Below are 22,388 nucleotides of genomic sequence, written 5' to 3' on the forward strand. Positions count from 1 at the left end.
CAGCAACAATCAATACTAATATTGCCTCCACATCTGTAGCCAGAGCTATGGGATTATGGCTCAATCAATTGGAAAGCCATTTAAAGCTCAAGACACCTAGTGAAGTAATTTTCGATTCTTTGCCTTTGCTAAAAATGGCCACAGCTTTCATGGGTGACGCTTCTGCGGAATCTATCAGTTTTGCAGCACGAAGTTGAACACTATCAAATACCACTAAAAGGGCCTTGTGGCTGAAAACCTGGACGGGCGACATGGCTTATAAAAAGAAGTTATGTGCAATATCATTTTCCGGTTCTTGGTATTCGGACCAGTATTAGATACCATTTTAGAAAGAGTGGTGGACAAGAAAAAAACTATTTCCAGAAGAGAAGCCCTTTTGGAGAACAGACAGTCCCAGAGGGAAGGGAAAACCGGTAGATGGAGCTACCAGAAAGGAGGCAGAGGAAGAAGGTTCCTTAACACCAACAACACAATCCCGGTAAAAAAATGACGCCATTCTGGTGGGAGGAGGACTTTGTTTTTTCAGACAGAAATGGGTTTCCATTACAAAAAATCCCTGGGTAATCCGAACCATTTCGGAGGTATACAAACTAGAAATCAAGTCTCCTCCCCCACAGCATTTTCAGATAACCAATCCTCACTCAGAAACATTACAGAATCTATTTCTACAGGATATTCAGTCTCTATGCAAGATGAAGGCCACTGTTCCAGTACCCTCACATCAACATTTTCAAGGGTGATTATTCCAAACTATTCTTGGTTTAAAAAAAAAAAAAAAACTAATGGATGGTTCAGGACAATTATAAACCTCAAATTCTTGAACAGGCGGATCTCCTATCGAAAGTTCAAGATGGAATCTATTCGGCCAGCCATTCCACTCATCACCCCAGCAGCATTCATGTGCACAATAGACTTGAAGGATGCATATTCTCATATCCCTATTCGTCCTCATCATCAAAAATATCTGAGATTTGCAATAAAAGTGAACAGCCACATACATAATACCAAACAAAATACCATGGTAATAAAATTCCAACACTTGAATAAGAAAAGTTGCACGATCAGAGAGGCAATGAGGATTCTGGGCATCATGACATCTTGCATACCCATGATTCCCTGGGCCCATTTTTATTCAAGACCATTACAGAAATTAATACTATCTCGGTGGGACAAGAGTCAAGAATCTCTAGACAAAAGGATTTTCCTTACCACAGGGGTAAAGAACTCCCTGAACTGGTGGTTAACTCCAGACAACCTGGTGAATGGAACTCCCTGGAAGCCAGATCCAATGGTGACTGTAACCACAGATGCCAGCAACTCAGGCTGGGGAGCCCAGGTGGCAGATTTATATTTTCAAGGAGAATGGTCACCTCTAGAGAGCCTGGGATCATCAAACTTGAAAGATCTAACAGCGGTTCTGAAGACTCTAAAAGAGGCTGAAAATATTGTAAAAGGAAAGCATCTAAGGATCTTCTCAGACAACATCACTACGGTGTGTTACTTCAAACACTAGGGGGAAACCAGAAAACCTTTGCTGCAGAGGGTTTCAAATCAGATTTTTCACTGGGCCCAATCAAATGTGTTATCAATTTCAGCCTTAAATCTAAAGGGCAAACGCGACGGCAGATTTCCTGTGCAGGAAAAGTCGATTCGGAAGAGTGGACACTAGACAAAATAGTATTCCAGGAGTTATGTCACAAATGGGGTCAGCCTCAGATAGACCTATTTGCGACCAGAGTAAACACACAAACAAACTGTTTTTACTCCCATTACAAACAAACTGTTTTTACATCGCATTACAGCCATTACCTCTGCCCGTAGGATAGGGGAAATTCAAGCTCTCTATGAAAGAACCTTATCTAAAAAATTATTGTAATTTTAAAGTTGGACACAGCTTTTTTACCAAAAGTAGTCTCCTCCTACCATAAATAACAGGAAATAATTCTTCCGTCCTTTTGTGCTTCTCCTAGAAACGCCAAAGAGGAGCGTTTCCATTGCTTGGATGTGCAGAGGACGATGGTTAAATATCTCCAGTCAACAGAATCTTGGAGACAGGATAAAAACTTATTCATTCAGCATGGAGAAAAAAAATAAAGGCCAGAAAGTTACTAAACAAACATTGGCAAGATGGATCAAAGATACAATTCGAGAGGCATACTCTTTACAAAAAAGCTGTCCAGTCTCCATTAAAGCCCATTTGACTAGGGTTATGGCAACATCATGGGCAGAGAAAGCTAATGCCACGATAGATCAAATCTGTACAGCAGCTACATGGACAAATGATAATACTTTTTGCAAACATTATCGTTTGGACCTACTCACTAATCAGAATTTAGTGTTTGGACGAAAGGTCCTTCAGTGGTTCCACCCCCTAAAAAAGTTGCCGTAAATTGATTGGGTATTTCTCTCATGTGCTGTCATGGGGGACGTCCTGGAAATTGGTATTTAGTCTTACTGGTAATTGTTTCTCTGGGAGTCCAACATGACAGTACTGTTAACATCGTGAATCTAGAATCGCTAAGTATATAACCTGGGGAAAAAATTCTGGTGTACTGATTTATAAGACACTAGATAGAGAGGTGGGGAGGGACCTTTTTAAACTCTCTCTTGCTTCCTGTCCTTACAGAGGCCTATAAGGACAACCTCCCATGTGCTGTCATGGGGGACTCCTGGAAAAACAATACCGGTAAGGCTAATTACTTTAATATATATTAACATTTTGTAAAGCGCACCCTCGTACGAACATTTTAAGTGGTGAAAAGGGTAATTTTCAGCAAACAGGTGTCTCGCAGAAATCAATATGTAGTGGTTGGTGAAAAGTGGATCTGTAAGCTATGTGGACTAAATCAGAGATATAAGTTGGTAAAACTACAGGGTACATCATGGACTAAATAAAATTAATACTCCATGGATGAGTGATAGATTTTAAAACACTCCTGCATGCACAGATCAGATCAGGTTTTTCAGGGCAAGTTTCGCAGTGGTAAATGGTGTCTTTCCTTATCCCCCTTTCGGAACACAAGCTGCATCTTTTTTGGGTCCTTCCCTTCCTTGCTGTCTGGGGGACTTGATCTGGAAAATGTTGCCCTGGTACAACACAGGCACCATGACTTCCTGAAGTACTGGGACCCTCCCCGACCTGGCTTAGAAAAATTAGGGCCTTGATAACCACCTCTTGGAACTGAAGGAAAGTTCATGTGTGGTCTTCAGATTGAAATAGTACGTTCGCATAGCACATTGCCATCTGTGCAATGTGTACTGCCATCTTTTTCTATCACACTTTAGTTTTTCGTGTGGCACTGTAGGGCTTCCGAAGTTGATCTGAAAGATCCCATGTGCCTGTTGTAGTCCAGGATACAAACTGGTTTGGGGGTAGTGGTTGTGGTACCTCGTACAGGAGCAGGGGTGCTGGTGTTAGTGTGAATGGTGGTCAGTACAAGGACGTCCCTTTTGTCCTTGTACTTAACCACCAGCATGTTCTCATGGAGGAGTAACCTACTTTCACCCATTCTCGGTGGTTGCCCTGATTTTTGCGGACTGTGGCGCAAGCCGCAATACATGTGGCAGTTAGGGACATGAATAGGGGTATGCTGGTATAATAGTTATTTACAAAGAGGTGGTAACCCTTATCCAGCAGTGGGTGCAGTAAGTCCCACATGATCTTCCCACTAACTCCTAGGATGGGGAAGGGGGGCAGTCTGGGGGTTCTATCTGGGAATCTTTCCCTTTGTAAATGCGGAACTTGTGGGTGTACCTGGAGCTATTCTTACAAAGTTTGTATATCTTTATGCCTTGTCTTGCCAGTTTGCTAGGAAGGTATTGGCAGAATCTAATCCTCCCTTTGAAAAGTAATAGGGACTCATCTACACTGACATTTTTATCTGGGTTGTACACCTCAGCAAACTTGGTATTAAAGTGGTCAATGACAGGCCTAACCTTGAACAGACGGTCAAATGTTGGGTTGTTTTGGGGTGGGCACTGTGCATTGTTTTTGTAGTGTAGGAATTTCCTAATTGACTCAAATTGCTTCCGGATCATGGTCTTACTGTAAATTCTGGTAGAAAATGTCCGAACTCCAATATTTTCTAACGTTTGGCTTATGACTCCCATATGCAGTACGAGTCCCTAAAACTTCATAATCTCTGTTGCACTTACTGGGGTCCAACCTAGGGGTCTAGCGTATGCCGATGTAGGGTTCTGATCAATGAATTGTTGGGTGTATAAATTGGTTTGGGCCACCATTAAATTTACCAAATCTTCAGAGAAAAAGATTTTGAAAAAGTGCGAGCTTCACTGAACTAGATTATCTGTATTCCGGAGCTGCCCTTAAAATCTGAAATTTGGGGCTGATAATAGTCACGGGGTGGGGTCCATATGGGCTTACTCTGGGGGCTGCCTCTGCTGTTGTCCTAGGGTGCCTTGTAGAGGGTCCCTCAGCTGATGATGATTATGATGAGGGGGTAGAGGAAAGTGGCATACTCTCAGTGGCGTCCCCAGGGTGTTTGGCACCCAGGGCGGGTCATTTCTCTGGCCCCCCCCCCAAAAAAAAAAATACTTGACCACATACCTCTTACATCCAGGGACATCTCCTGTCATGTGTAGACCTTCTCTTTCCTCTTCTCCAAGCCGCATCTCGTCTCTACAAAGTTTGTTGTAACACAGACATGTTAGACTTCTAAATTTTTCCATCAACCCCCCCCATATCCTGGTGTTCCCACAGTGTCATCCTGCTGCCACCCCCAATATTGTGCCCCCCAATGCCCCAGGTACTACACAGCAAAAAAAAAAAAATAGTGACCCTAATAGACATAATTGGGGTCATTTATCAAACTGGTGTAAAGTAGAACTGGATTTCCAAAAGATCTGTCAAATTTGAAAGGTGGAATCTGATTGGCTGCTATGGGCAACTAAGCCAGTTCTACTTTACACCAGTTTGATAAATTACCCCAAATGTTCCTATAGTGTCTACAGCAGTTATAATGTCCCCTAGAGTGCCCCCAGTAATAATAACCTATATTGTGCTCCAGGTAATAATCCCTGTATAGTGTCCCCAGAAATAATAGAATGGCCCCTACAGTGCCTCCCCAATAGAAAGGACCCCACACAGTAGTGTCCCCCATGCTGCCCCCACACAGTAGTGTCTCCGACCATATTTTCCACACGTCCTGTGTGCACCTCGGCCCCCACATGTTCCCCAAAGTTGGCACATAAAAGAAAAAAACCTAAAGGCAAAATACTTACCTGCGTCCTGGCACTGTGCTGCTGAGTCCTGGCACAGGCGCGCACGCACGATTACGTTCATCACATGCGCCGGGATTTCACTACTGCATAGGCTTCTGGTCTATCGGCGGCGGGGCAGGTAACTATGCGCTCCGCTCCCTGCCCTGCCGCAGTATGTGGGTGTCAGCGCTTCAGCAATGAGTGCTTCCATCTGTATTGATGGAAGCGCTCATTCCTTCTGGGCCTGGTTGAATAACTGGTTGAACCTCCTTTGGCAGCAATAACTTCAACCAAACGTTTCCTGTGGTTGCAGATCAAATGTGCACAACAGTCCGGAGTAATTCTTGACCATTCCTCTTTACAGCACTGTTTCAGTTCAGCAATATTCTTGGGATGTCTGGTGTGAATCGCTTTCTTGAGGTCATGCCACAGCATCTCAATCGGGTTGAGGTCAGGACTCTGAATGGGCCACTCCAGAAGGCGTATTTTCTTCTGTTTAAGTCATACTGTTGTTGATTTACTTCTATGCTTTGGGTCGTTGTCCTGTTGTAACAGCCATCTTCTGTTGAGCTTCAGTTGGTGGACAGATGGCCTTAAGTTCTCCTGCAAAATGTCTTGATAAACTTGGGAATTCATTTTTCCTTCGATGATAGAAATCCGTCCAGGCCCTGACGCAGCAAAGCATCCCTAAACCATGATGCCCCCACCACCATACTTCACAGTTGGGATGAGGTTTTGATGTTTGTGTGCTGTGCCTCTTTTTCTCCACACAGTGTGTTGTGTGTTTCTTCCAAACAACTCAACTTTGGTTTCATCTGTCCACAGAATATTTTGCCAGTACTGCCGTGGAACATCTAGGTGCTCTTTTGCAAACTGTAACGTTTTTGTTTAGTTTTTTGGACAGCAGTGGCTTCCTCTGTGGTATCCTCCCATGAAATCCATTCTTGTTTAGTGTTTTACGTATCGTAGATTCACTAACAGGGATGCTAGCATATGCCAGAGACAATTGTAAGTCTTTAGCTGACACTCTAGGATTCTTCACCTCATTGAGCAATCTGCGCTGTGCTCTTGCAGTCATCTTTACAGGACGGCCACTCCTAGGGAGAGTAGCAGCAGTGCTGAACTTTCTCCATTTATAGACCATTTGTCTTGCCGTAGACTGATGAAAAGCAAGGCTTTTGGAGATACTTTTATAACCCTTTCCAACTTTATGAAAGTCAACAATTCTTAATTGTAGGTCTTCTGAGAGCTCTTTTGTGCGAGGCATCATTCACATCAGGCAATGGTTCTTGTGAAAAGCCAACCCAGAACTGGTGTGTGTTTTTTATAGGACAGGGCCGCTGTAACCAACACCTCCAATCTCATCTCATTGATTGGACTCCAGTTGGCTGACACCTCACTCCAATTAGCTCTTGGAGATATCATTATTCTAGGGGTTCACTTACTTTTTCCACCTGCACTGTGAATGTTAACATGGTGTGTTCATTAAAAACATGGTAACATTTAATTCTTCGTGTGTTTATTAGTTTAAGCAGACTGTGCAGAAATCCATACCATTCCAAAGGGTTCACATACTTTTTCTTGCAACTGTGTGTGTATTGTAGGAAGGCACAAAAAAAATCAGCCACTGTTGTCACCAGACGAGCCTTTTGGTGGTGGTGGTATTGGTGTTTAGTGTGGGCAGGTGTGTTTAGTCAATACAGAACTTTCCTACACTTTGTGAATGGTACAGTGACAAGCCCATACTACTTGAATAACCTCATTAATCCAGTCATTGTGCCTCTTCATGAACAACACAGGCCTAATTTCATCTTCATGGATGACAATACACCAGCTCATCCAGATCGCATCATTAGGCAACAGCTGCTGGAGACAGTCTGCACTTTCTCCAGACCTGAATCCTTTTGAAAACCTATGGGATCAGATGATTGGCCATGTAGAGGCTCGTAACTCTGTACCCCAGAACCTCAATGACCTGAGGGCCGCCCTTCAAGAAGGGTGGAATGCCTTGCGTCATGAGACATTAAGTTGACTTGTGAACAGCATGAGACGTCGTTGTCAAGCTGTAATTGATGCTCAAGGCCACATGACAAGTTATTGAGACACTCACATTTTTGTGGGGTATACCCACCACTGTTGGCGTTTGTTTCAATAAATTGTTTCAGATGACTTTAAATGCCCTCCTTACATGATATATCATTTTCCATAAATTTCACCTGAAAGCCAAATATCCTTAACTTTTTGTGAGTAGTGCATCTCATCTGTATGGCCAGCCTGAGAAAATGTGTAAACCCATGAAAATTTTATTTATTTGATCAAAAAGTTTACTACTGTTCTTGCTCACAGGTATCGTAAGGTTCCTGGGGATAAGTGCACTGGCGGAATAAACCCTGTTCGCCAAGAATTGGACATGAAGAAAAAATGTACAAATGACCTTTCTGATAGTTCTCAGAAGACACAGGTAATTCAATTAAATATTATTGTTTTAGGAAATAATATTTTTTTTTTAGACAAAAGCAAATTCAGACTGAACAATAAAACGATGTGTAACATTTCAAAAGATGTAATGACTTTCCTGTGGTCAAAAAATGATGTACAGTGTACAATACTCAAGGATCACTATGAAAAAAAGGCCCTCACACCTACTTTTGCAGGAGATTCCTCCTGTGACAACCACTGATTTATCGTATTATTTGCCCTATAATATGCACCGGCCCGTAAGACGCATCTAGGTTTTAGAGCAGAACAATAGGAAAAAAAAAAAATTTCATTAGACCTCAGGTCAGACCCCCATCAGAATGTTAATCAGATCTAAGCCGATAGCCCCAATCAGACACCCAATGTTAATAAGATCCCAATAAGACCTCAGATTAGACCCCCTAATCAAACCTCAGCTCAGACCCTAATGTTAATGACCCCCAATCGGACCTCTGATAAGAGCCCCATACCTCTCATCAGCTCCCAGCCACAGAGCACATGAAAAAAACAAAAACACTTACCTCTCCTGCTGCAACTCCTCACCTCTCGTGACATTCCTCCCTCCGTCTGCTGTGCTGTGACCTGACGTGCACAGCCTGAGTTCACAGAGCGCCCTCCCCCTGTGCGCAGCCACAGCACAGCCGAGGACCAGGAAGCGGAGAGTACAGAGCCTTCACCGCTTCCTGATCCTCAGGTACTAATGACCGCTTCCATAATGAAACTGCTTATTAGTATTCACCCCATAAGATGCAGGGACATTTCCCCTCTGTGCACCATTGCTCCTCTACTTTCCTCTGCCAGCCTCTCCTTCTTTCTTGATTGAAAAGGACAGTTTTCTGTATAGTTATCTCACTTGGCCCTGTCAATGGTGGAAAAGCAAGAGGGGCTAGCAGAGGAAGCAGGAGGAGCAAGAGTACACATCGTGTCTTGAGCCTGCCTTTGGTGCACTTAACTGTCAGTTTACATACAGATTAAGTCGTTTTTCAGAAGGAAGCAATGGATATCTTAGCGGAAGGTATCATTAACCCCTTCACGACTGTAATACGTTTATATACGTGATATTTGCACATGCCCTGTGCAGCTATCACGTCTATAAAGGTCAAACCAGCTCTTTAAGCAGCGCTTGGATTAAAGCTTCCGCCCCTGCACTGATGCTGTCACGGACAGCATACAGTCCAGTAATGTGTGGCCCCTTGCCGGCAATCGATCCGATTGGTTAGTCTTTGCAGACTAACCAATCGGATCGCGGCAGTGAAAAAATGCTGGTTTCAGGCTCTGATCCGCGCACTGTAGATCAGAGCCTGAAATCAGGTAGTGTCTCTGTGCCCCCCCCCCCCCGATCTGTGCCCCTCTAAGCTCCCCTTGTGTCCGCCTGCAGCTCATCTCCTGCTCCTGCGCTCATCTCCTGCCCTGATGCGGACTGCCCCCTCCCCGCCACTCCTGCCCCAGCCTCCCTCTATGTTGGCGGCCGTACCCCCCCCCCCCCTTATCAGCGCTGCCCCCAGTCCCCCTGCTGTGTGTGATGGTGGCAGCTCCATTCCTGAGCCGCCGCCATCAGCAGCGAGTGTCAGCTCTATGCTGACACTCTGCTGTAACCCCATAGATACTGCGGTTGCGGCATCCATGGGGTTAATAGAGGGAGGGAGCTCCCTCTCTCAACCATTGGGGCTGCCGCGCTGCGATGGCAGCACCCAATGATTGCCATGACAACCGAGCAAGAGCATTGCAAAGTATAGTACAGCCATCAGCCCCACTGGATCTTCATGATCCAAGAGGGACTTGATAAAAAAAAGAAAGTGAAAATAATAAAAATGAAAAATAAAAATGTAAATAAAAAAAAATTGCCTTTTCCTATAAAAAAATGAAAACATAAAATACACATTAGGTGTCACCGCGTCCGTAAATCTCTATAAATATATCACATGATGGACCCCGTCCGATAAACACCAAAAAAAAAAAGCTATTTTTGTCACCTTACATCACAAAAAGTGCAACAGCAAACGATCAAAAAGGCTTATGACCCCCAAAATAGTACCAATCAAACTGTCACCTCATCCCGCAAAAAATAATACCCTATTTAAGACAATCGCCCAAAAAATAAAAAAGCTATGGCTCTGACTATGGAGACACTAAAACATAATTTTTTGGGGTTTCAAAAATGCTATTATTGTGTAAAACTTAAATAAATTTGAAAAAGTATACATATTGGGTATTGCCACGTCCGTAACGATCTGCTCTATAAAACTATCACATGACCTAACTCCTCAGATGAACGCTGTAATAATAAATAAATGGAAACTGTTCCAAAACAGCACATTTTTGGGTCACCTTGCCCCATAAAGTGTAATAATGAATGATCAAAAAACCCTATGTACCCAAAAATGGTACCAATAAAAACCTCAACACTTTCTGCAAAAAACGAGCCCCAGCACAAGACGATCGGCAGAAAAATATAAAACATATGGCGTTCAGAAAACCAATCTAGCAAAATCTGCCTTCCAAAAAACGTATGGCATTCCTTTCCTTCTGCGCCCTGCCGTGTGCCCGTACAGCAGTTTACTACCACATGTGGGGTGTTTCTGTAAACCGCGGAATCAGGGTAATAAATATTGAGTTTTGTTTGGCTGTTAACCCTCAATGTGTTAAAGAAAAAATTTAATAAAATAGAAAATCTGCCCAAAAAGTGAAATTTTGAAATTTCATCTCCATTTTCCTTTAATTCTTGTGGAACACCTAATGGGTTATTTGTAAAATCAGTTCTGAGTAACTTGAGGGGTGTAGTTTCTACAATGGGGTCATTTATGGGGGTATCCACTATGTAGCCCCACAAAGTGACTTCAGACCTGAACTGGTCCTTTTAAAAAGTGGGTTTTGGAAATTTTCTTAAAAATTTTAAGAATTGCTTCTAAGCCTTCTAACGTCCTAAAAAAATAAAATGACATTTCCAAAATGATGCCAACATAAAGTAGAGATATGGGGAATGTTAAGTAATAAATATTTTTTAGGTATCCCTTTCTGTTTTAGAAGCAGAAAAATAGAAATTTGTAAAATTGTAAATTTTTCAAAATTTGGGGTATATTTTTGATTTTTTTCATAAATAAAGGTGAAATATATTGACTCAAATATATGACTATCATAAAGTACAATGTGTCACGAGAAAACAGTCTCAGAATGGCTTGGATAAATAAAAGTGTTTGAAAGCTATTACAACATAAAGTGAGATTTGTAAATTTTGACCTGGACACTAGGGCATCAATGACCCTTGGTCATGAAAGGGTTAAACGCTACAAGGTTTCATGGCTGGTTTCAGTAAATGTCCTGGTGACAGACTTCTTTTAAAGTACACTATATGGCCAAAATAGGTGGACCCTCTTCTGAATTACTGAGTTAAGGTGTTTCAGCCAAACCCATTGCAAAGATGTACATAAAATTAAGCACACAGCCATGTAATTTCCATAGATGAACATTGGTAGTATTCTGGCTTGTACGGAGGGGTAACAAAACTGAGCAATAAAGTTGCACGCTGTCTAGATTATAGTGGCAGTACAAGGGAGACTGCATTCAATTAAACTTTGAAGATCGGTGGGTGTGCCGTGGGTCTGAAAATGATAAATGTGCAAGAATTAGCATGAGGGGAGCTCAGGCAGGAGCAGCGATCTGTGCAGCGTTCTCCAAGCCAGCACTGTACCAGAATGATGATTTTAAGAAGCTGTAAAATCCAGGACTTTGGGTCCTTTTTTAAGATGGGGGGAAGGGAAGCTTCATTAATTTAAGTATATTACAAAAATGATTTTTGGGCTCTTTTAGATCACTTTAATAGAAAATTGTAAAAAAGTTTAGTTACTCTATAAACATTAAAGCAGTTGGACGAGTACCACTACTCCTTCAAACAGCTGATCGGCAGGGGTGTCGGGAGTCGAACTATACTGCCGATAGGCCTTCAATACCATTACAGCACACGACCCCTTTTACTTACATCAGCACAAGAACTGTTTGGGAGCTTCATAAAATTGATTTCCATGGTCAAGCAGCTGTACACACGTCTTACACCATTTGCAATGCATCACATGAGTCTGGAGCAGTGGAAATATATTCTCTCGAGTCATTTAATGGATTTTCACTGTTTGGCAGCCTGGTAAACAAATCTCAGTTTTGAAGGGAGGTGCCCAGACAATGGGTCCTATCAAAATGTTTAGTGTCTACTGTAAGATCTGGTGAAGAAAGGATAATGGTGTGAGGCTGTTTGGGCTAGCTTTTTTATTTTCCAGTAAAGGGTACTGTTAATGCTATAGAATGCAAAGGGATTCTAAAAACTAGTTCCTGTTCCCTAACTATGCCCCTGTGCACAGTGAGGTTCATAAAGTCTAGTTCGACAAGTTTGGCTTGGAGGAACTGGAATGGCTGCACAGAGGTTGGACCTCAACCCCTTTTAGAATGAACCGGATCACCATTTGTGAGCCAGACTGTCTGTCTTGTCCAATAAGCCCCCTTGCAGACAAGCATGGCCGGATGCATTGCGTCTGCGATCAGGGAAAATCGTGCGAGTAGGTACAATTGCGCTCCGATTATCAGTTTTTATTGCGCGGGTGCAATGCATTTTGCACGTGCGTGGTAAAAAACTGACTGTGGTACCCAGACCTGAACCTGGACATTTTCACTGAAGTTCGGGTTTGGAATTGGTGTTCTGTATGTTTTATTATTTTCCATTATAACATGGTTATAATGGAAAATAATAGCATTCTTTAAAGGGATTCTGTTACAAGTTTTGGGCTATAGAGAGGCGGACATGCACAGCTAGATCACCGCTAGCATGTCCGCAATATACCGGTCCTATAGGGCTGTGTGCTTTTATCTTCTTTAAAAAAGATTTTAGAGAGATGTAAATTAGTCTTGTAGGTGCCCAAGGGTCTGTACGAACCTTCCTGGTGCCCAGCCACGCCCGCCTGTGAAGGAGCCCAGCACCGCCTATGTCCTCCGAATCTCCTCCTTTCATCACCGATAGATTGTCACAATCTCGCAATGCGCAGTGTCGGTATAGTGTTCCTTCCCTGTGCTGGCATCAGCCTCAGAGAAAGAACTGCGCATGCGCGAGCTCGCGCCTCGCAAGATTACGGCAATCTATCGTTGATGAAAGGAGGAGATTCGGAGGACATAGGCAGTGCTGGGCTCCTTCACGGGCGTGGCTGGGCATCAGGAAGGTTCGTACAGACCCTTGGGCACCTACAAGACTAATTAACATATCTCTAAAATCCTTTTTGAAAGAAAATAAAAGCACACAGCCCTATAGGACAGGTATATCGGCGATCGAGCCGTGCATGTCCGCATCTCTATAGCCCAAAACTTGGTGACAGAATCACTTTAATTTAGAATGCTAAGTAAAAGGTCCATTGTGGGGTTAAAATAAAAAATAAAAACTGAATGAAGAAATCTTCTATCTTCATTCAGCAGGACCTGCGCTGATGTCACCGCACTCACCACGTGGTGAGCGTAATGACGTCACCGAAGGTCCTTTTCCAGCCAGGTCCTGCAAGAAGAAGAAGAAGCAAGACCAGCCTGGCTGCGTGATCAAGTGGATGAGGCGAGTTACATTTTATAAAAAAAAATTATTGATTTTTTTTTAACCCCACAATGGACCCTTTTACTTGGCATTCTGAATAAAGCATGCAATTTTTTCCATTATAACCATGTTATAATGGAAAATAATAAAGTAAATGGCGTCCTGGGTAACCCTCGTCTCCTTAGCAATCATGCGTGAAAATCGCATTTCATCCGTACTTGCTTGCGGATGCTTGCGATTTTCACGCATTCCCATTCGTTTCTATAGGGCCTGCGTTGCGTGAAAAAACGCAGAAGATAGAACATGCTGCGATTTTCATGCAACGCACAAGTGATGCGTGAAAATTACCACTCATATGCACAGCCCCATTGAAGTGAATTGGTCTGGATTTAGTGCGAGTGCAATGGGTTCACCTCACGCATTGCACCCGCGTGGAATTCTCACCCGTGTGAAAGGGGCCTAACCGTGCTTGACTTCCCAAATGTCCTGTTGTGGCTGCAAAAGGCAGCCAATGTTTTTTGATTGGGATATTCAACAAGCTGGTGTCCATACTTAATACTCGCAGTGTGGTCTACACCACTTCAGCTGAGATTTGAAATTACCTATGGTGATCTCTTCTTAATTAAACATTAGACAAGCCAGTCCAGGATGCCAAGGAGAAACTTTATTTATATTTTTTTGCACCAGGTTTTTTATTCCCCCATAGGCAGAGACTGTATTATGTGGGCATGTATGGCCATTAGTTCACAGCTCAGCACATAGACATACACACGTGAAAAATAAACATTTTAGAAAGGTGACACATTGTATTGCTACATTGAGTCACTAAACTTATTCTGCTGCTTCTAATAAAAAATAAAAAAAATTGTTTAAAAATGAATGACCTAATAAATATTGACTGCCTATTCTTTTCTTCTAGGAAAAATCTGCAACCAGCTCTGTCGCACTGATTCTGTCTGTAGTGGTGGTGCTCTTAGTTGCTGTTGCTGCAGCTATCATGATAGTCAAGAAATACATTTGTGGGGGGAGGTAAGACCCTGAAAACAGAACATACCACACTGAACCTATTAAAATATAGATATAGGCATCAAACACCACTAAAGCAATACCAGTGGGGTAAAATTATACCCACTAAATAGCTTCTGTGAAGTGTCAACTTATGGGGAGGCGGACAAGAAACCTCTTCCTGGTTCTGTGGATTAACACTAGGGATGTCCCCATCATTCATAGGGCCCCATGATGAAATAAGATGGGGCTCCACCATCTAGTGTAAAAATAAAAAATGAAAACCACAGCATAAGAAGCAATCATTTTAAGGTATGTATAATAGCCCCATATATCAGGATACCCGGATTACAGCAAAAGCCACCATATTGTTATTCCCCATAAAAGGTACAATGTTCTTGCACCTGATTGCCCCCCATCCCATCTCTGGGCCACATAGCAAGTGCTATGGCTATAATTGCGTCCGTGATTAACACTGTCTAAAAAATCAGCGGAGGTTCATTTTAACACCATGTTTTCTGTGATGATTAATTTTTCAGTGCTCCATATCCTCTGCATAGGCATAATTATATAGTCGGCAAATTCTGGTGACTTGTTGGGGGGGGGGGGGGGGGGAGGACTGTGAAGCTCATTATTGAGGTCAGTGTATGAGCAGTATGGACAGAGATTCCCCTAAGGGTGAGTGCAAGCCTCTAGAGTTTTAGCAATTATTGTATGACTACAAGGGACTGTGGAGCGCTGTAACAGAAGCTGTGGAGCTTGGAACACTAGAAAAATATAATAATCAGTTCTCTTATGACCCTTAGAGCAGCACAGTATGGGATTACTCATATTTGATGAATGATTTGCTATAAAATGAACCCCTAAACTTTGCCCTACTACAGAATATATAGACTGTCCTTTACCTTTTTAAGATAAGTATCATTACCTTAGTTGCGTAGTCTGTGGCTATTTTATTTCTGTGCCCTTTGTCTTTTTGTCTTATTATCTTCCTTAGTTCATTTTTTTGCAGCTTCCTTATGTTTGGGGTTTCTGTAGGGCAACCCAACCGATTTCTCTCCCCCCCAAGGTGGCTAATCTATCTATTTTAACAGTTGTACTGTCACAGGATGGCTAAAATCTTAAAAGGCTATGGAAACCTTTGTAAAAAAATAAAAAAATTTTTTACACCAATTAATTTATTTTGTGGAGAAAATCGTTTCTTCAATTGGCTCTATTTATCTATCTTTTTTTTTTTGTCTTCCTTCTACAGCCTGCTGTGCTTCCTTCCCTTCAGGATGGCAGAGCGGTGCATACTGTCAGCTGTAATATACAATGATTAATGTGGGGAACATGCCCCCATCCCCCCTGTTCAGTATGGTCATCTGTGCCCCCCTGTCAAGGCTGGAAACCCACCCCCCAGTACAGGATGGTGCGGCAGCACAGGGCTCCCCCTAACCCCCCGTTCAGGATGGCCGAGTGGAGCACCCTCTCCCTTCACGATGGCGCGGCAGCAGATAGCACCCCCTGCCCCATTCAGGGTGACAGAGCGGAGCCCCCCCCCCCCTTCAGGATAGCACGGCAGCAGAGAGCAACCGCCCTGCAATCCGCCCCCCCCCCCTCCCCCCCGGTTCAGGATGGCCGAGCTGAGCTTCCCTTCCCCTTCAGGATGGCGCGCAGCAGAGAATACCCAAACCGAAACCCAGCACCCCGTTCAGGATGGCCGAGGGGAGCAGATTGTCAGCTGTAACACACAGCTGACAATCTGCTTGAAACGGCCGACATCTGTGCTAACACCAATTTTAGCCATTTGACCCCTTCCATGCCACGGTCCTTAAGGCCCGCTGTATGGAAGGGGCTAACCATCGGGCTGCTGTGGCAGCTCCCAGATGGTTACCATGGCAACTGATTGCCATGGTATACGGTATATGAGCCTGATCAGGCTCCTGCTAAAAGTGTAAAAAAGTGAAGTAAAAAAATAAACCCATACTTTATCTGCACATATATATGGTTAAAAAAATAAAATAAATACTAAACATGTTTAGGTTATTATGGACGTGACGTTACTAATCTATAAAAGGATCATGTTGCTTTCCCCGCACGGTGAACGCCGTGAAACAAAACTGATAGAATTGAAATTGTGCCCACCTCACTTCCCCCAAAATGGTATAAAAGCGATCAAGAGTCAATGTACCCAAAGTTAGCACCAATCAAACGGTCACCTCATTCTGCAAAAAATGAGACCCTACATAAGACAATCTCCCCCCCACCCCCAAAAAAATGGCTTCCAGAAAATTTAAAGGGATTCTGTCACCTCCCCTCAGCCAAAAAACGATTTAAAAGCAGCCATGCAGCACAGCTTACCTGGATTAGGCTGTGCTCTTTTATCTTGAAATCCGTCCAGCAGTTACTTCAAAAAACTACTTTGATCAATAAGGAAATGCGTCCTGAAGGTGCCCAGAGGGGCGTTTTTTTCTTCCTAGTGAGCCCAGTACCGCCCCTCTTTCAGTGCCCAGCCCGCCTTCCTTGTATTTTCTAACCGCCGCCCCCAGCCTGCCACAGCCTCCCCTCCCTCTCCTCCCCCTCCCTCACGCCGAACGAAGTCTCGCACAGGCGCAGTACCCACTGAGGGCTGCGCCTGTGCGATCATCAGGAGACTGAGGGCGGCAGCTTCATCTTCGTCACTGGGCATGCGCCGAGCCCAGTGACGTCCGATGCTCGCTCTTCCCTCAGTCAGCAGGGAAGAGCGAGCATCGGACGTCACTGGGCTCGGCGCATGCCCAGTGACGAAGATGAAGCTGCCGCCCTCAGTCTCCTGATGATCGCACAGGCGCAGCCCTCAGTGGGTACTGCGCCTGTGCGAGACTTCGTTCGGCGTGAGGGAGGGGGAGGAGAGGGAGGGGAGGCTGTGGCAGGCTGGGGGCGGCGGTTAGAAAGTACAAGGAAGGCGGGCTGGGCACTGAAAGAGGGGCGGTACTGGGCTCACTAGGAAGAAAAAAACGCCCCTCTGGGCACCTTCAGGACGCATTTCCTTATTGATCAAAGTCGTTTTTTGAAGTAACTGCTGGACGGATTTCAAGATAAAAGAGCACAGCCTAATCCAGGTAAGCTGTGCTGCATGGCTGCTTTTAAATAGTTTTTTGGCTGAGGGGAGGTGACAGAATCCCTTTAAACAAAAAAAACATGATTTTTTTTGGTAACAAACTTTTTGGGGTTACCTTGCCTCACAAAGTGTGTGTGTATGTATATATGTGTGCATGTATGTGTGTGTGTGTGTGTGTGTGTGTGTGTATATATATGTATATATATATATATATATATATATATATATATATATATATATATATATATATATATATATATATATATATTAATAATAATTTTTTTTAATTATATTTATATATACACACAATGCGCAAGTACCTCTAGCAAAATATTTATATACTGCAGGAATAACCCAAATATATAACAATGGCAGCACATCAATATAAATATGGAGGTACAGGCCAATGGATCCGGCAACAAATCCAGGACAATATAAGAATTTTAAAAAATGGCAGCACTCTCACAAAAAATCAGCAAGAAAAACACTTTCTTTACCCATGTGGTCGCAACTAGGGATGTGTGAACTTGTGTGTCAAGTTTGGCGTACAAGGTTCAGGTTCGGATTATGTAAGAATTCCGTTATGGATTCTGCTACGACGGGCCATAACGAAGGGTCTATTCACACGTCTGCATGAATGGGTCTGCATCCGTTCTGCAATTTTGCAGAAGGGGTGCGGACCCATTCATTTTCAATGGGGCCTCAAAAGATGCGTAAAGCACACAATGTGCTGTCTGCATCCGCACTTCCATTACACGGCCCTGCAAAAAAATAGAGCATGTCCTATTGTCCGCAGCGACAGAAATGACTATTCTTGTCTATCACAGTGTCCGTGTTTGGCGGATCCGCAGTTGGCGGACCGCAAAACGGTTGCGGACGTGTGAATGGGCCCTTGTGGTCCATGGTAGTGGAATCCATAACTGAATTCTTACATAATCCGAACCTGAACCTTGTACGCCAAACTTGACACACAAGTTCACACATCCCTAGTTGCGACCACAGGGGTGAATAAAGTGTTTTTCTTGCTCATTTTTTCTCTTTTAAGGGATTAGTTCCACTAGTTTAGTGGGCAATAATGTATTTTTCTTTCTGGTTATAGATTATGGGGGAAATAAAGCCTGATGTGCTATTTTTCCACAGGTTCCTTGTGCACAGATACTCTGTTTTGAGGCAGCATGTGGATACCCAAGGTGATGAGCATTTGGATACTAATATTGTGGAATCGGGCAGGAGAAGTGGTTACCACGATGACTCTGATGAGGTAAAAAGAAGCAGTTATAAGAATTTCATTATTATTGCTGCGCTCTGCTGGTGTCAATGTAGAGGGAGAACAGTCTCCCGTTCCCTAACCCCTTAAGGAGGCAGCCTAGTTTGGTACTTAGAGACTCTGTCACCAGGATCAACCCTATTAAGCCAGGCATATAGCCTGGTACAGTTGATGTAGCTGAGTAAAATGATACTTATTATTAATTTATTTTTTGGGTTAGGTCCCAGCATTGTAGAGAAATGTACACTTTTATTTTTAGCAAATAAGCCATTGTAGCACTAAGAGGTGGGCTTATGCAGTTTGAGTAACCCTCCAGCGCCGCCCCTGGTGCTCAATACAGATACTATTGCTTCAAACAAGTCCCCCCCCTCCCCTTAGATTGACAGCGCTAGACTTCACATCTAGCACTGATTTTCCAAACGCCCCCCCCCAGCGGCACGACAGGAGGATACCCCGCCTCCCCAGGGACAGGAAACAACGTGGAGATCTTTAAATACTCCCCTCCCCTTACCTGCTCCAGTTGTTTCCGTTCCCTCTGGGAACAAGCGTGGAGTTCCACTGGTGGGAGTTTCGTTCGGGTTTCCCATCAGTAAGTCGCTGGCAGGTCGAATAGGGGGGCAGGATCGCAGGACTGCGGTGCGCTTCTCCCTGTCTCCCAGGCACAAGTCCTCCGGTGGAGGTAGCCCCGGGCAGCGCTTCCTTGCTGAAATAATCGCGAGAGGAAGCAGCAGGATCGCGGGTCACGTGAGCGCAAGCTCACAGGCGCCGAAGTAAGACGTCACTTCCCCTGAAAATTCAAAAAAGCGGCGGGAATCGGCGGCGTCCTGGGAGCAGCCTGCATCATGTCGGCATCAGGAGAGGACGCAATGCGCAGACCCTCGGATCCTTCCAAGCCCGGCAGCCCGGTAAGCTACCCTCCTCTGGGGGAAATGATAAATGCCTGTGTTAACCTGTGTCACTGAGGGGTTAAAATTCTTACTTTCTTCCACACTGGATAAGGGACTGTGCCTTTTCCTTTTATTAACAGACAGCCCCCTTTGTTTATTTAAACAAAAATTCTGACTTATATCTATAGGTCAGGGAAGCTCAGAAGTCCACAGAGTCTCAGCGAGTCAAAAAATGTTCCATTTGTAAAAAAGCCTTACCGTCAGGTTATAAGAAATCCCTTTGTTCAAAATGTTTGGAAAAAATTGTGTCGGAAGAGTCCCCCTCCTTATTGGACAATATTAGAAATATTATTAAGGAGGAAGTAAGCAGCGCTGTGGATCAAAGACTAGCTGCCACGTCCCAGAAGCCTTCTACTTCTATGACCGAGATGCCTGCTACTTTAGAGTCGGAATATCAGGAAGAGGATTTTGATGAAGGGGAGCTCCCCTCGGAGTCTGAACCTCTTTCCTCTGAAGACGAGTCCGGGAAGCCTCTTTGTTCCATTGAGGACACAGAAGCATTATTGAAGACCATTAGAGCAACCCTAAACCTAGAGGAGTCTAAACAGTCCAAAACGATACAGGATTTAATGTTTAAGGGCTTGGGAGAAAAAAGAAAGAGGGTGTTTCCCCTCCACTCTAATATTATTAAATTAATAAGGAATGGACCAATTTGGAAAAGAGACAAAGTGTATCTAGGGTCCTAAAAAGAAAATATCCCTTTGCAGAGGAAGATACGTCCTCTTGGGACAAATGTCCTAAAGTGGATGCCCCCGTAGCAAAGATTACGAAAAAGTCAGCTTTACCCTTTGAGGATTTAGGTCTCCTAAAGGACCCAATGGATAAGAGAAGCGAGGCCATATTAAAAAAGTCATGGGAGGCTTCCATGTCCATCCTTAGACCTAGTGTAGCCTCAACCTATACAGCCAGGTCCATGACTATCTGGTTAAACCAACTAGAGGAACACCTAGTATCAGGAACCCCTAGAGAGGATATTTTAGCATCTCTGCCAGTTCTTAAACAGGCGGCAAATTTTCTGGCCGACGCTTCGGTCGATTCTATTAAACTAGCAGCCAGATCTGCGGCCCTCTCAAACTCCACCAGAAGGGCAGTAGGGCTTAGGTCCTGGTCAGGTGATGCGGCATCCAAGAACAAGCTCTGCGGCATCCCCTGCGAAGGTGATGGGGTGTTCGGGTCAGTCCTGGACGACATCCTAGAAAAGGCCACAGACAAAAAGGGGTTTCCCTCGGAATAAAGGAATTTTCGTCAGAGACAGTTTTTTCCTACTTCCAGGGGCAGACAAGACCAGAAAAGGAAAGATTTTTCTCCCTGGTGGCGTTCGGGAAGAGGAAGAGGTCGAGGTTTTTTATTCAACCCCTCTGACTCCTCCCAAAAGTCATCAAAACAATGGGGTAGGAGGAAGACTGAAGTACTTCCTCCCAGCCTGGGAGAATATCTCCAATTCCTCCTGGGTGTTGGATGTAGTCTCATCAGGCCTAAAGTTGGAGTTTTCCACTGTTCCCCAGGAGGTGTTCCACATCACCAAAAAAGCCGATCCAGTCCAAGCATTAATACTAGATCAGATAAAGATCCTCTTGCAAAAAGAAGCTATAGTGTCAGTTCCCCCAGCAGAACAGGGAACAGGTTATTATTCCCCTATATTTTTAGTCAAAAAACCAAACGGCTCATACAGAGCCATTATAAACTTAAAGGGACTGAACCAACATCTACTTTACAAACGATTCAAGATGGAGAGCATAAAATCCACTATAAGTCTGTTACAGAGAAACACCTTTATGGCAACCCTAGACCTCACCGACGCGTACTACCATATTCCAATCTGCAGAGAGCATCAGAAATTCCTCAGATTTGCAGTACAACAAGATTCGGTGGTACTCCATTATCAATTCCAGGTCCTTCCTTTCGGCGTTACGTTAGCACCAAGAGTCTTCTCCAAAGTAATGGCGGAGGTGATAGCAGACCTTCATCTAAAGGGCATATTAGTTGTGCCTTACTTGGGTGACTTCCCTATAGCGGCTGCATCAGAGAGTCTTCTAGTAGAACAAATAGATTTAATGAAGCAAAGCCTAACGGATCTGGGGTGGCTGATAAATATAGAAAAGTCAGACCTCCGGCCCGAAAGAAGAAAGATCTTTTTAGGAATGCTGCTGGACTCAGGTCTCATGAGGACCTTCCTCCCACGGGAAAAGATTCAGACTATCAAGCAGGAATTTACTCTATTCCGCAGCAAATCAAGAGTGACAATCAGGTCAATAATGAAGATCTTGGGTCTGATGTCCTCAACTATCCCAGCAGTAAAGTGGGCTCAGGCTCACTCACGAACCCTTCAGTCTTTTATGCTCAGAGAATGGGACAAGAGCAGAGCTTCACTAGAGCGGAGGGTAAGAGTCCCTCAATATGTAAGAGATTCCGTGATATGGTGGTTGATCAGCCAGAACCTAAACGCAGGCGTTCTGTGGCAACAAACAGATGTAGTCACTATTACTACAGATGCCAGCAAGAACGGTTGGGGGGCCTTTTCAGACAGGTCCGTAGTACAGGGGGGCTGACAAGGAGATCAAATCCTAGCCTCTTCCAACCTGAGGGAGTTAAGTGCAGTCTGGGAGGCCTTGAAGGCCCTTCACTCAGAGATCCGCGGGAAAGAAGTGAGAATACTCTCAGACAACACCACAGCTGTGGCCTATCTAAACAGGCAGGGAGGCACAAGAAGCCCATCCTTAGCGAGGGTCTCGAGAGATTTTCCAGTGGGCAGAAAGGAGCATACTGTCAATATCGGCAGTTCACATAAGGGGAGAAGACAACACAGTCGCGGATTTTCTCAGCAGAGATATC

At 44.1% G+C, this 22,388-nt stretch overlaps 1 protein-coding gene across 1 annotated transcript in view; it reads left to right on the plus strand.

The window, feature by feature from the left end:
- Positions 1 to 22,388, plus strand: part of SORT1 (sortilin 1) — a 114,341-nt gene that overhangs the window by 83,142 nt on the left and 8,811 nt on the right. Inside the window, exons 17-19 of the mRNA XM_044288323.1 lie at positions 7,567 to 7,681; positions 14,175 to 14,284; positions 18,483 to 18,603. Coding sequence (XP_044144258.1) covers positions 7,567 to 7,681; positions 14,175 to 14,284; positions 18,483 to 18,603 — 346 coding nt within the window. The remainder of the gene's footprint in view (positions 1 to 7,566; positions 7,682 to 14,174; positions 14,285 to 18,482; positions 18,604 to 22,388) is intronic.

The sequence above is a fragment of the Bufo gargarizans genome, chromosome 3 (genome assembly GCF_014858855.1).
Source record: "Bufo gargarizans isolate SCDJY-AF-19 chromosome 3, ASM1485885v1, whole genome shotgun sequence".
Classification (NCBI taxonomy): Eukaryota; Metazoa; Chordata; class Amphibia; order Anura; family Bufonidae; genus Bufo; species Bufo gargarizans.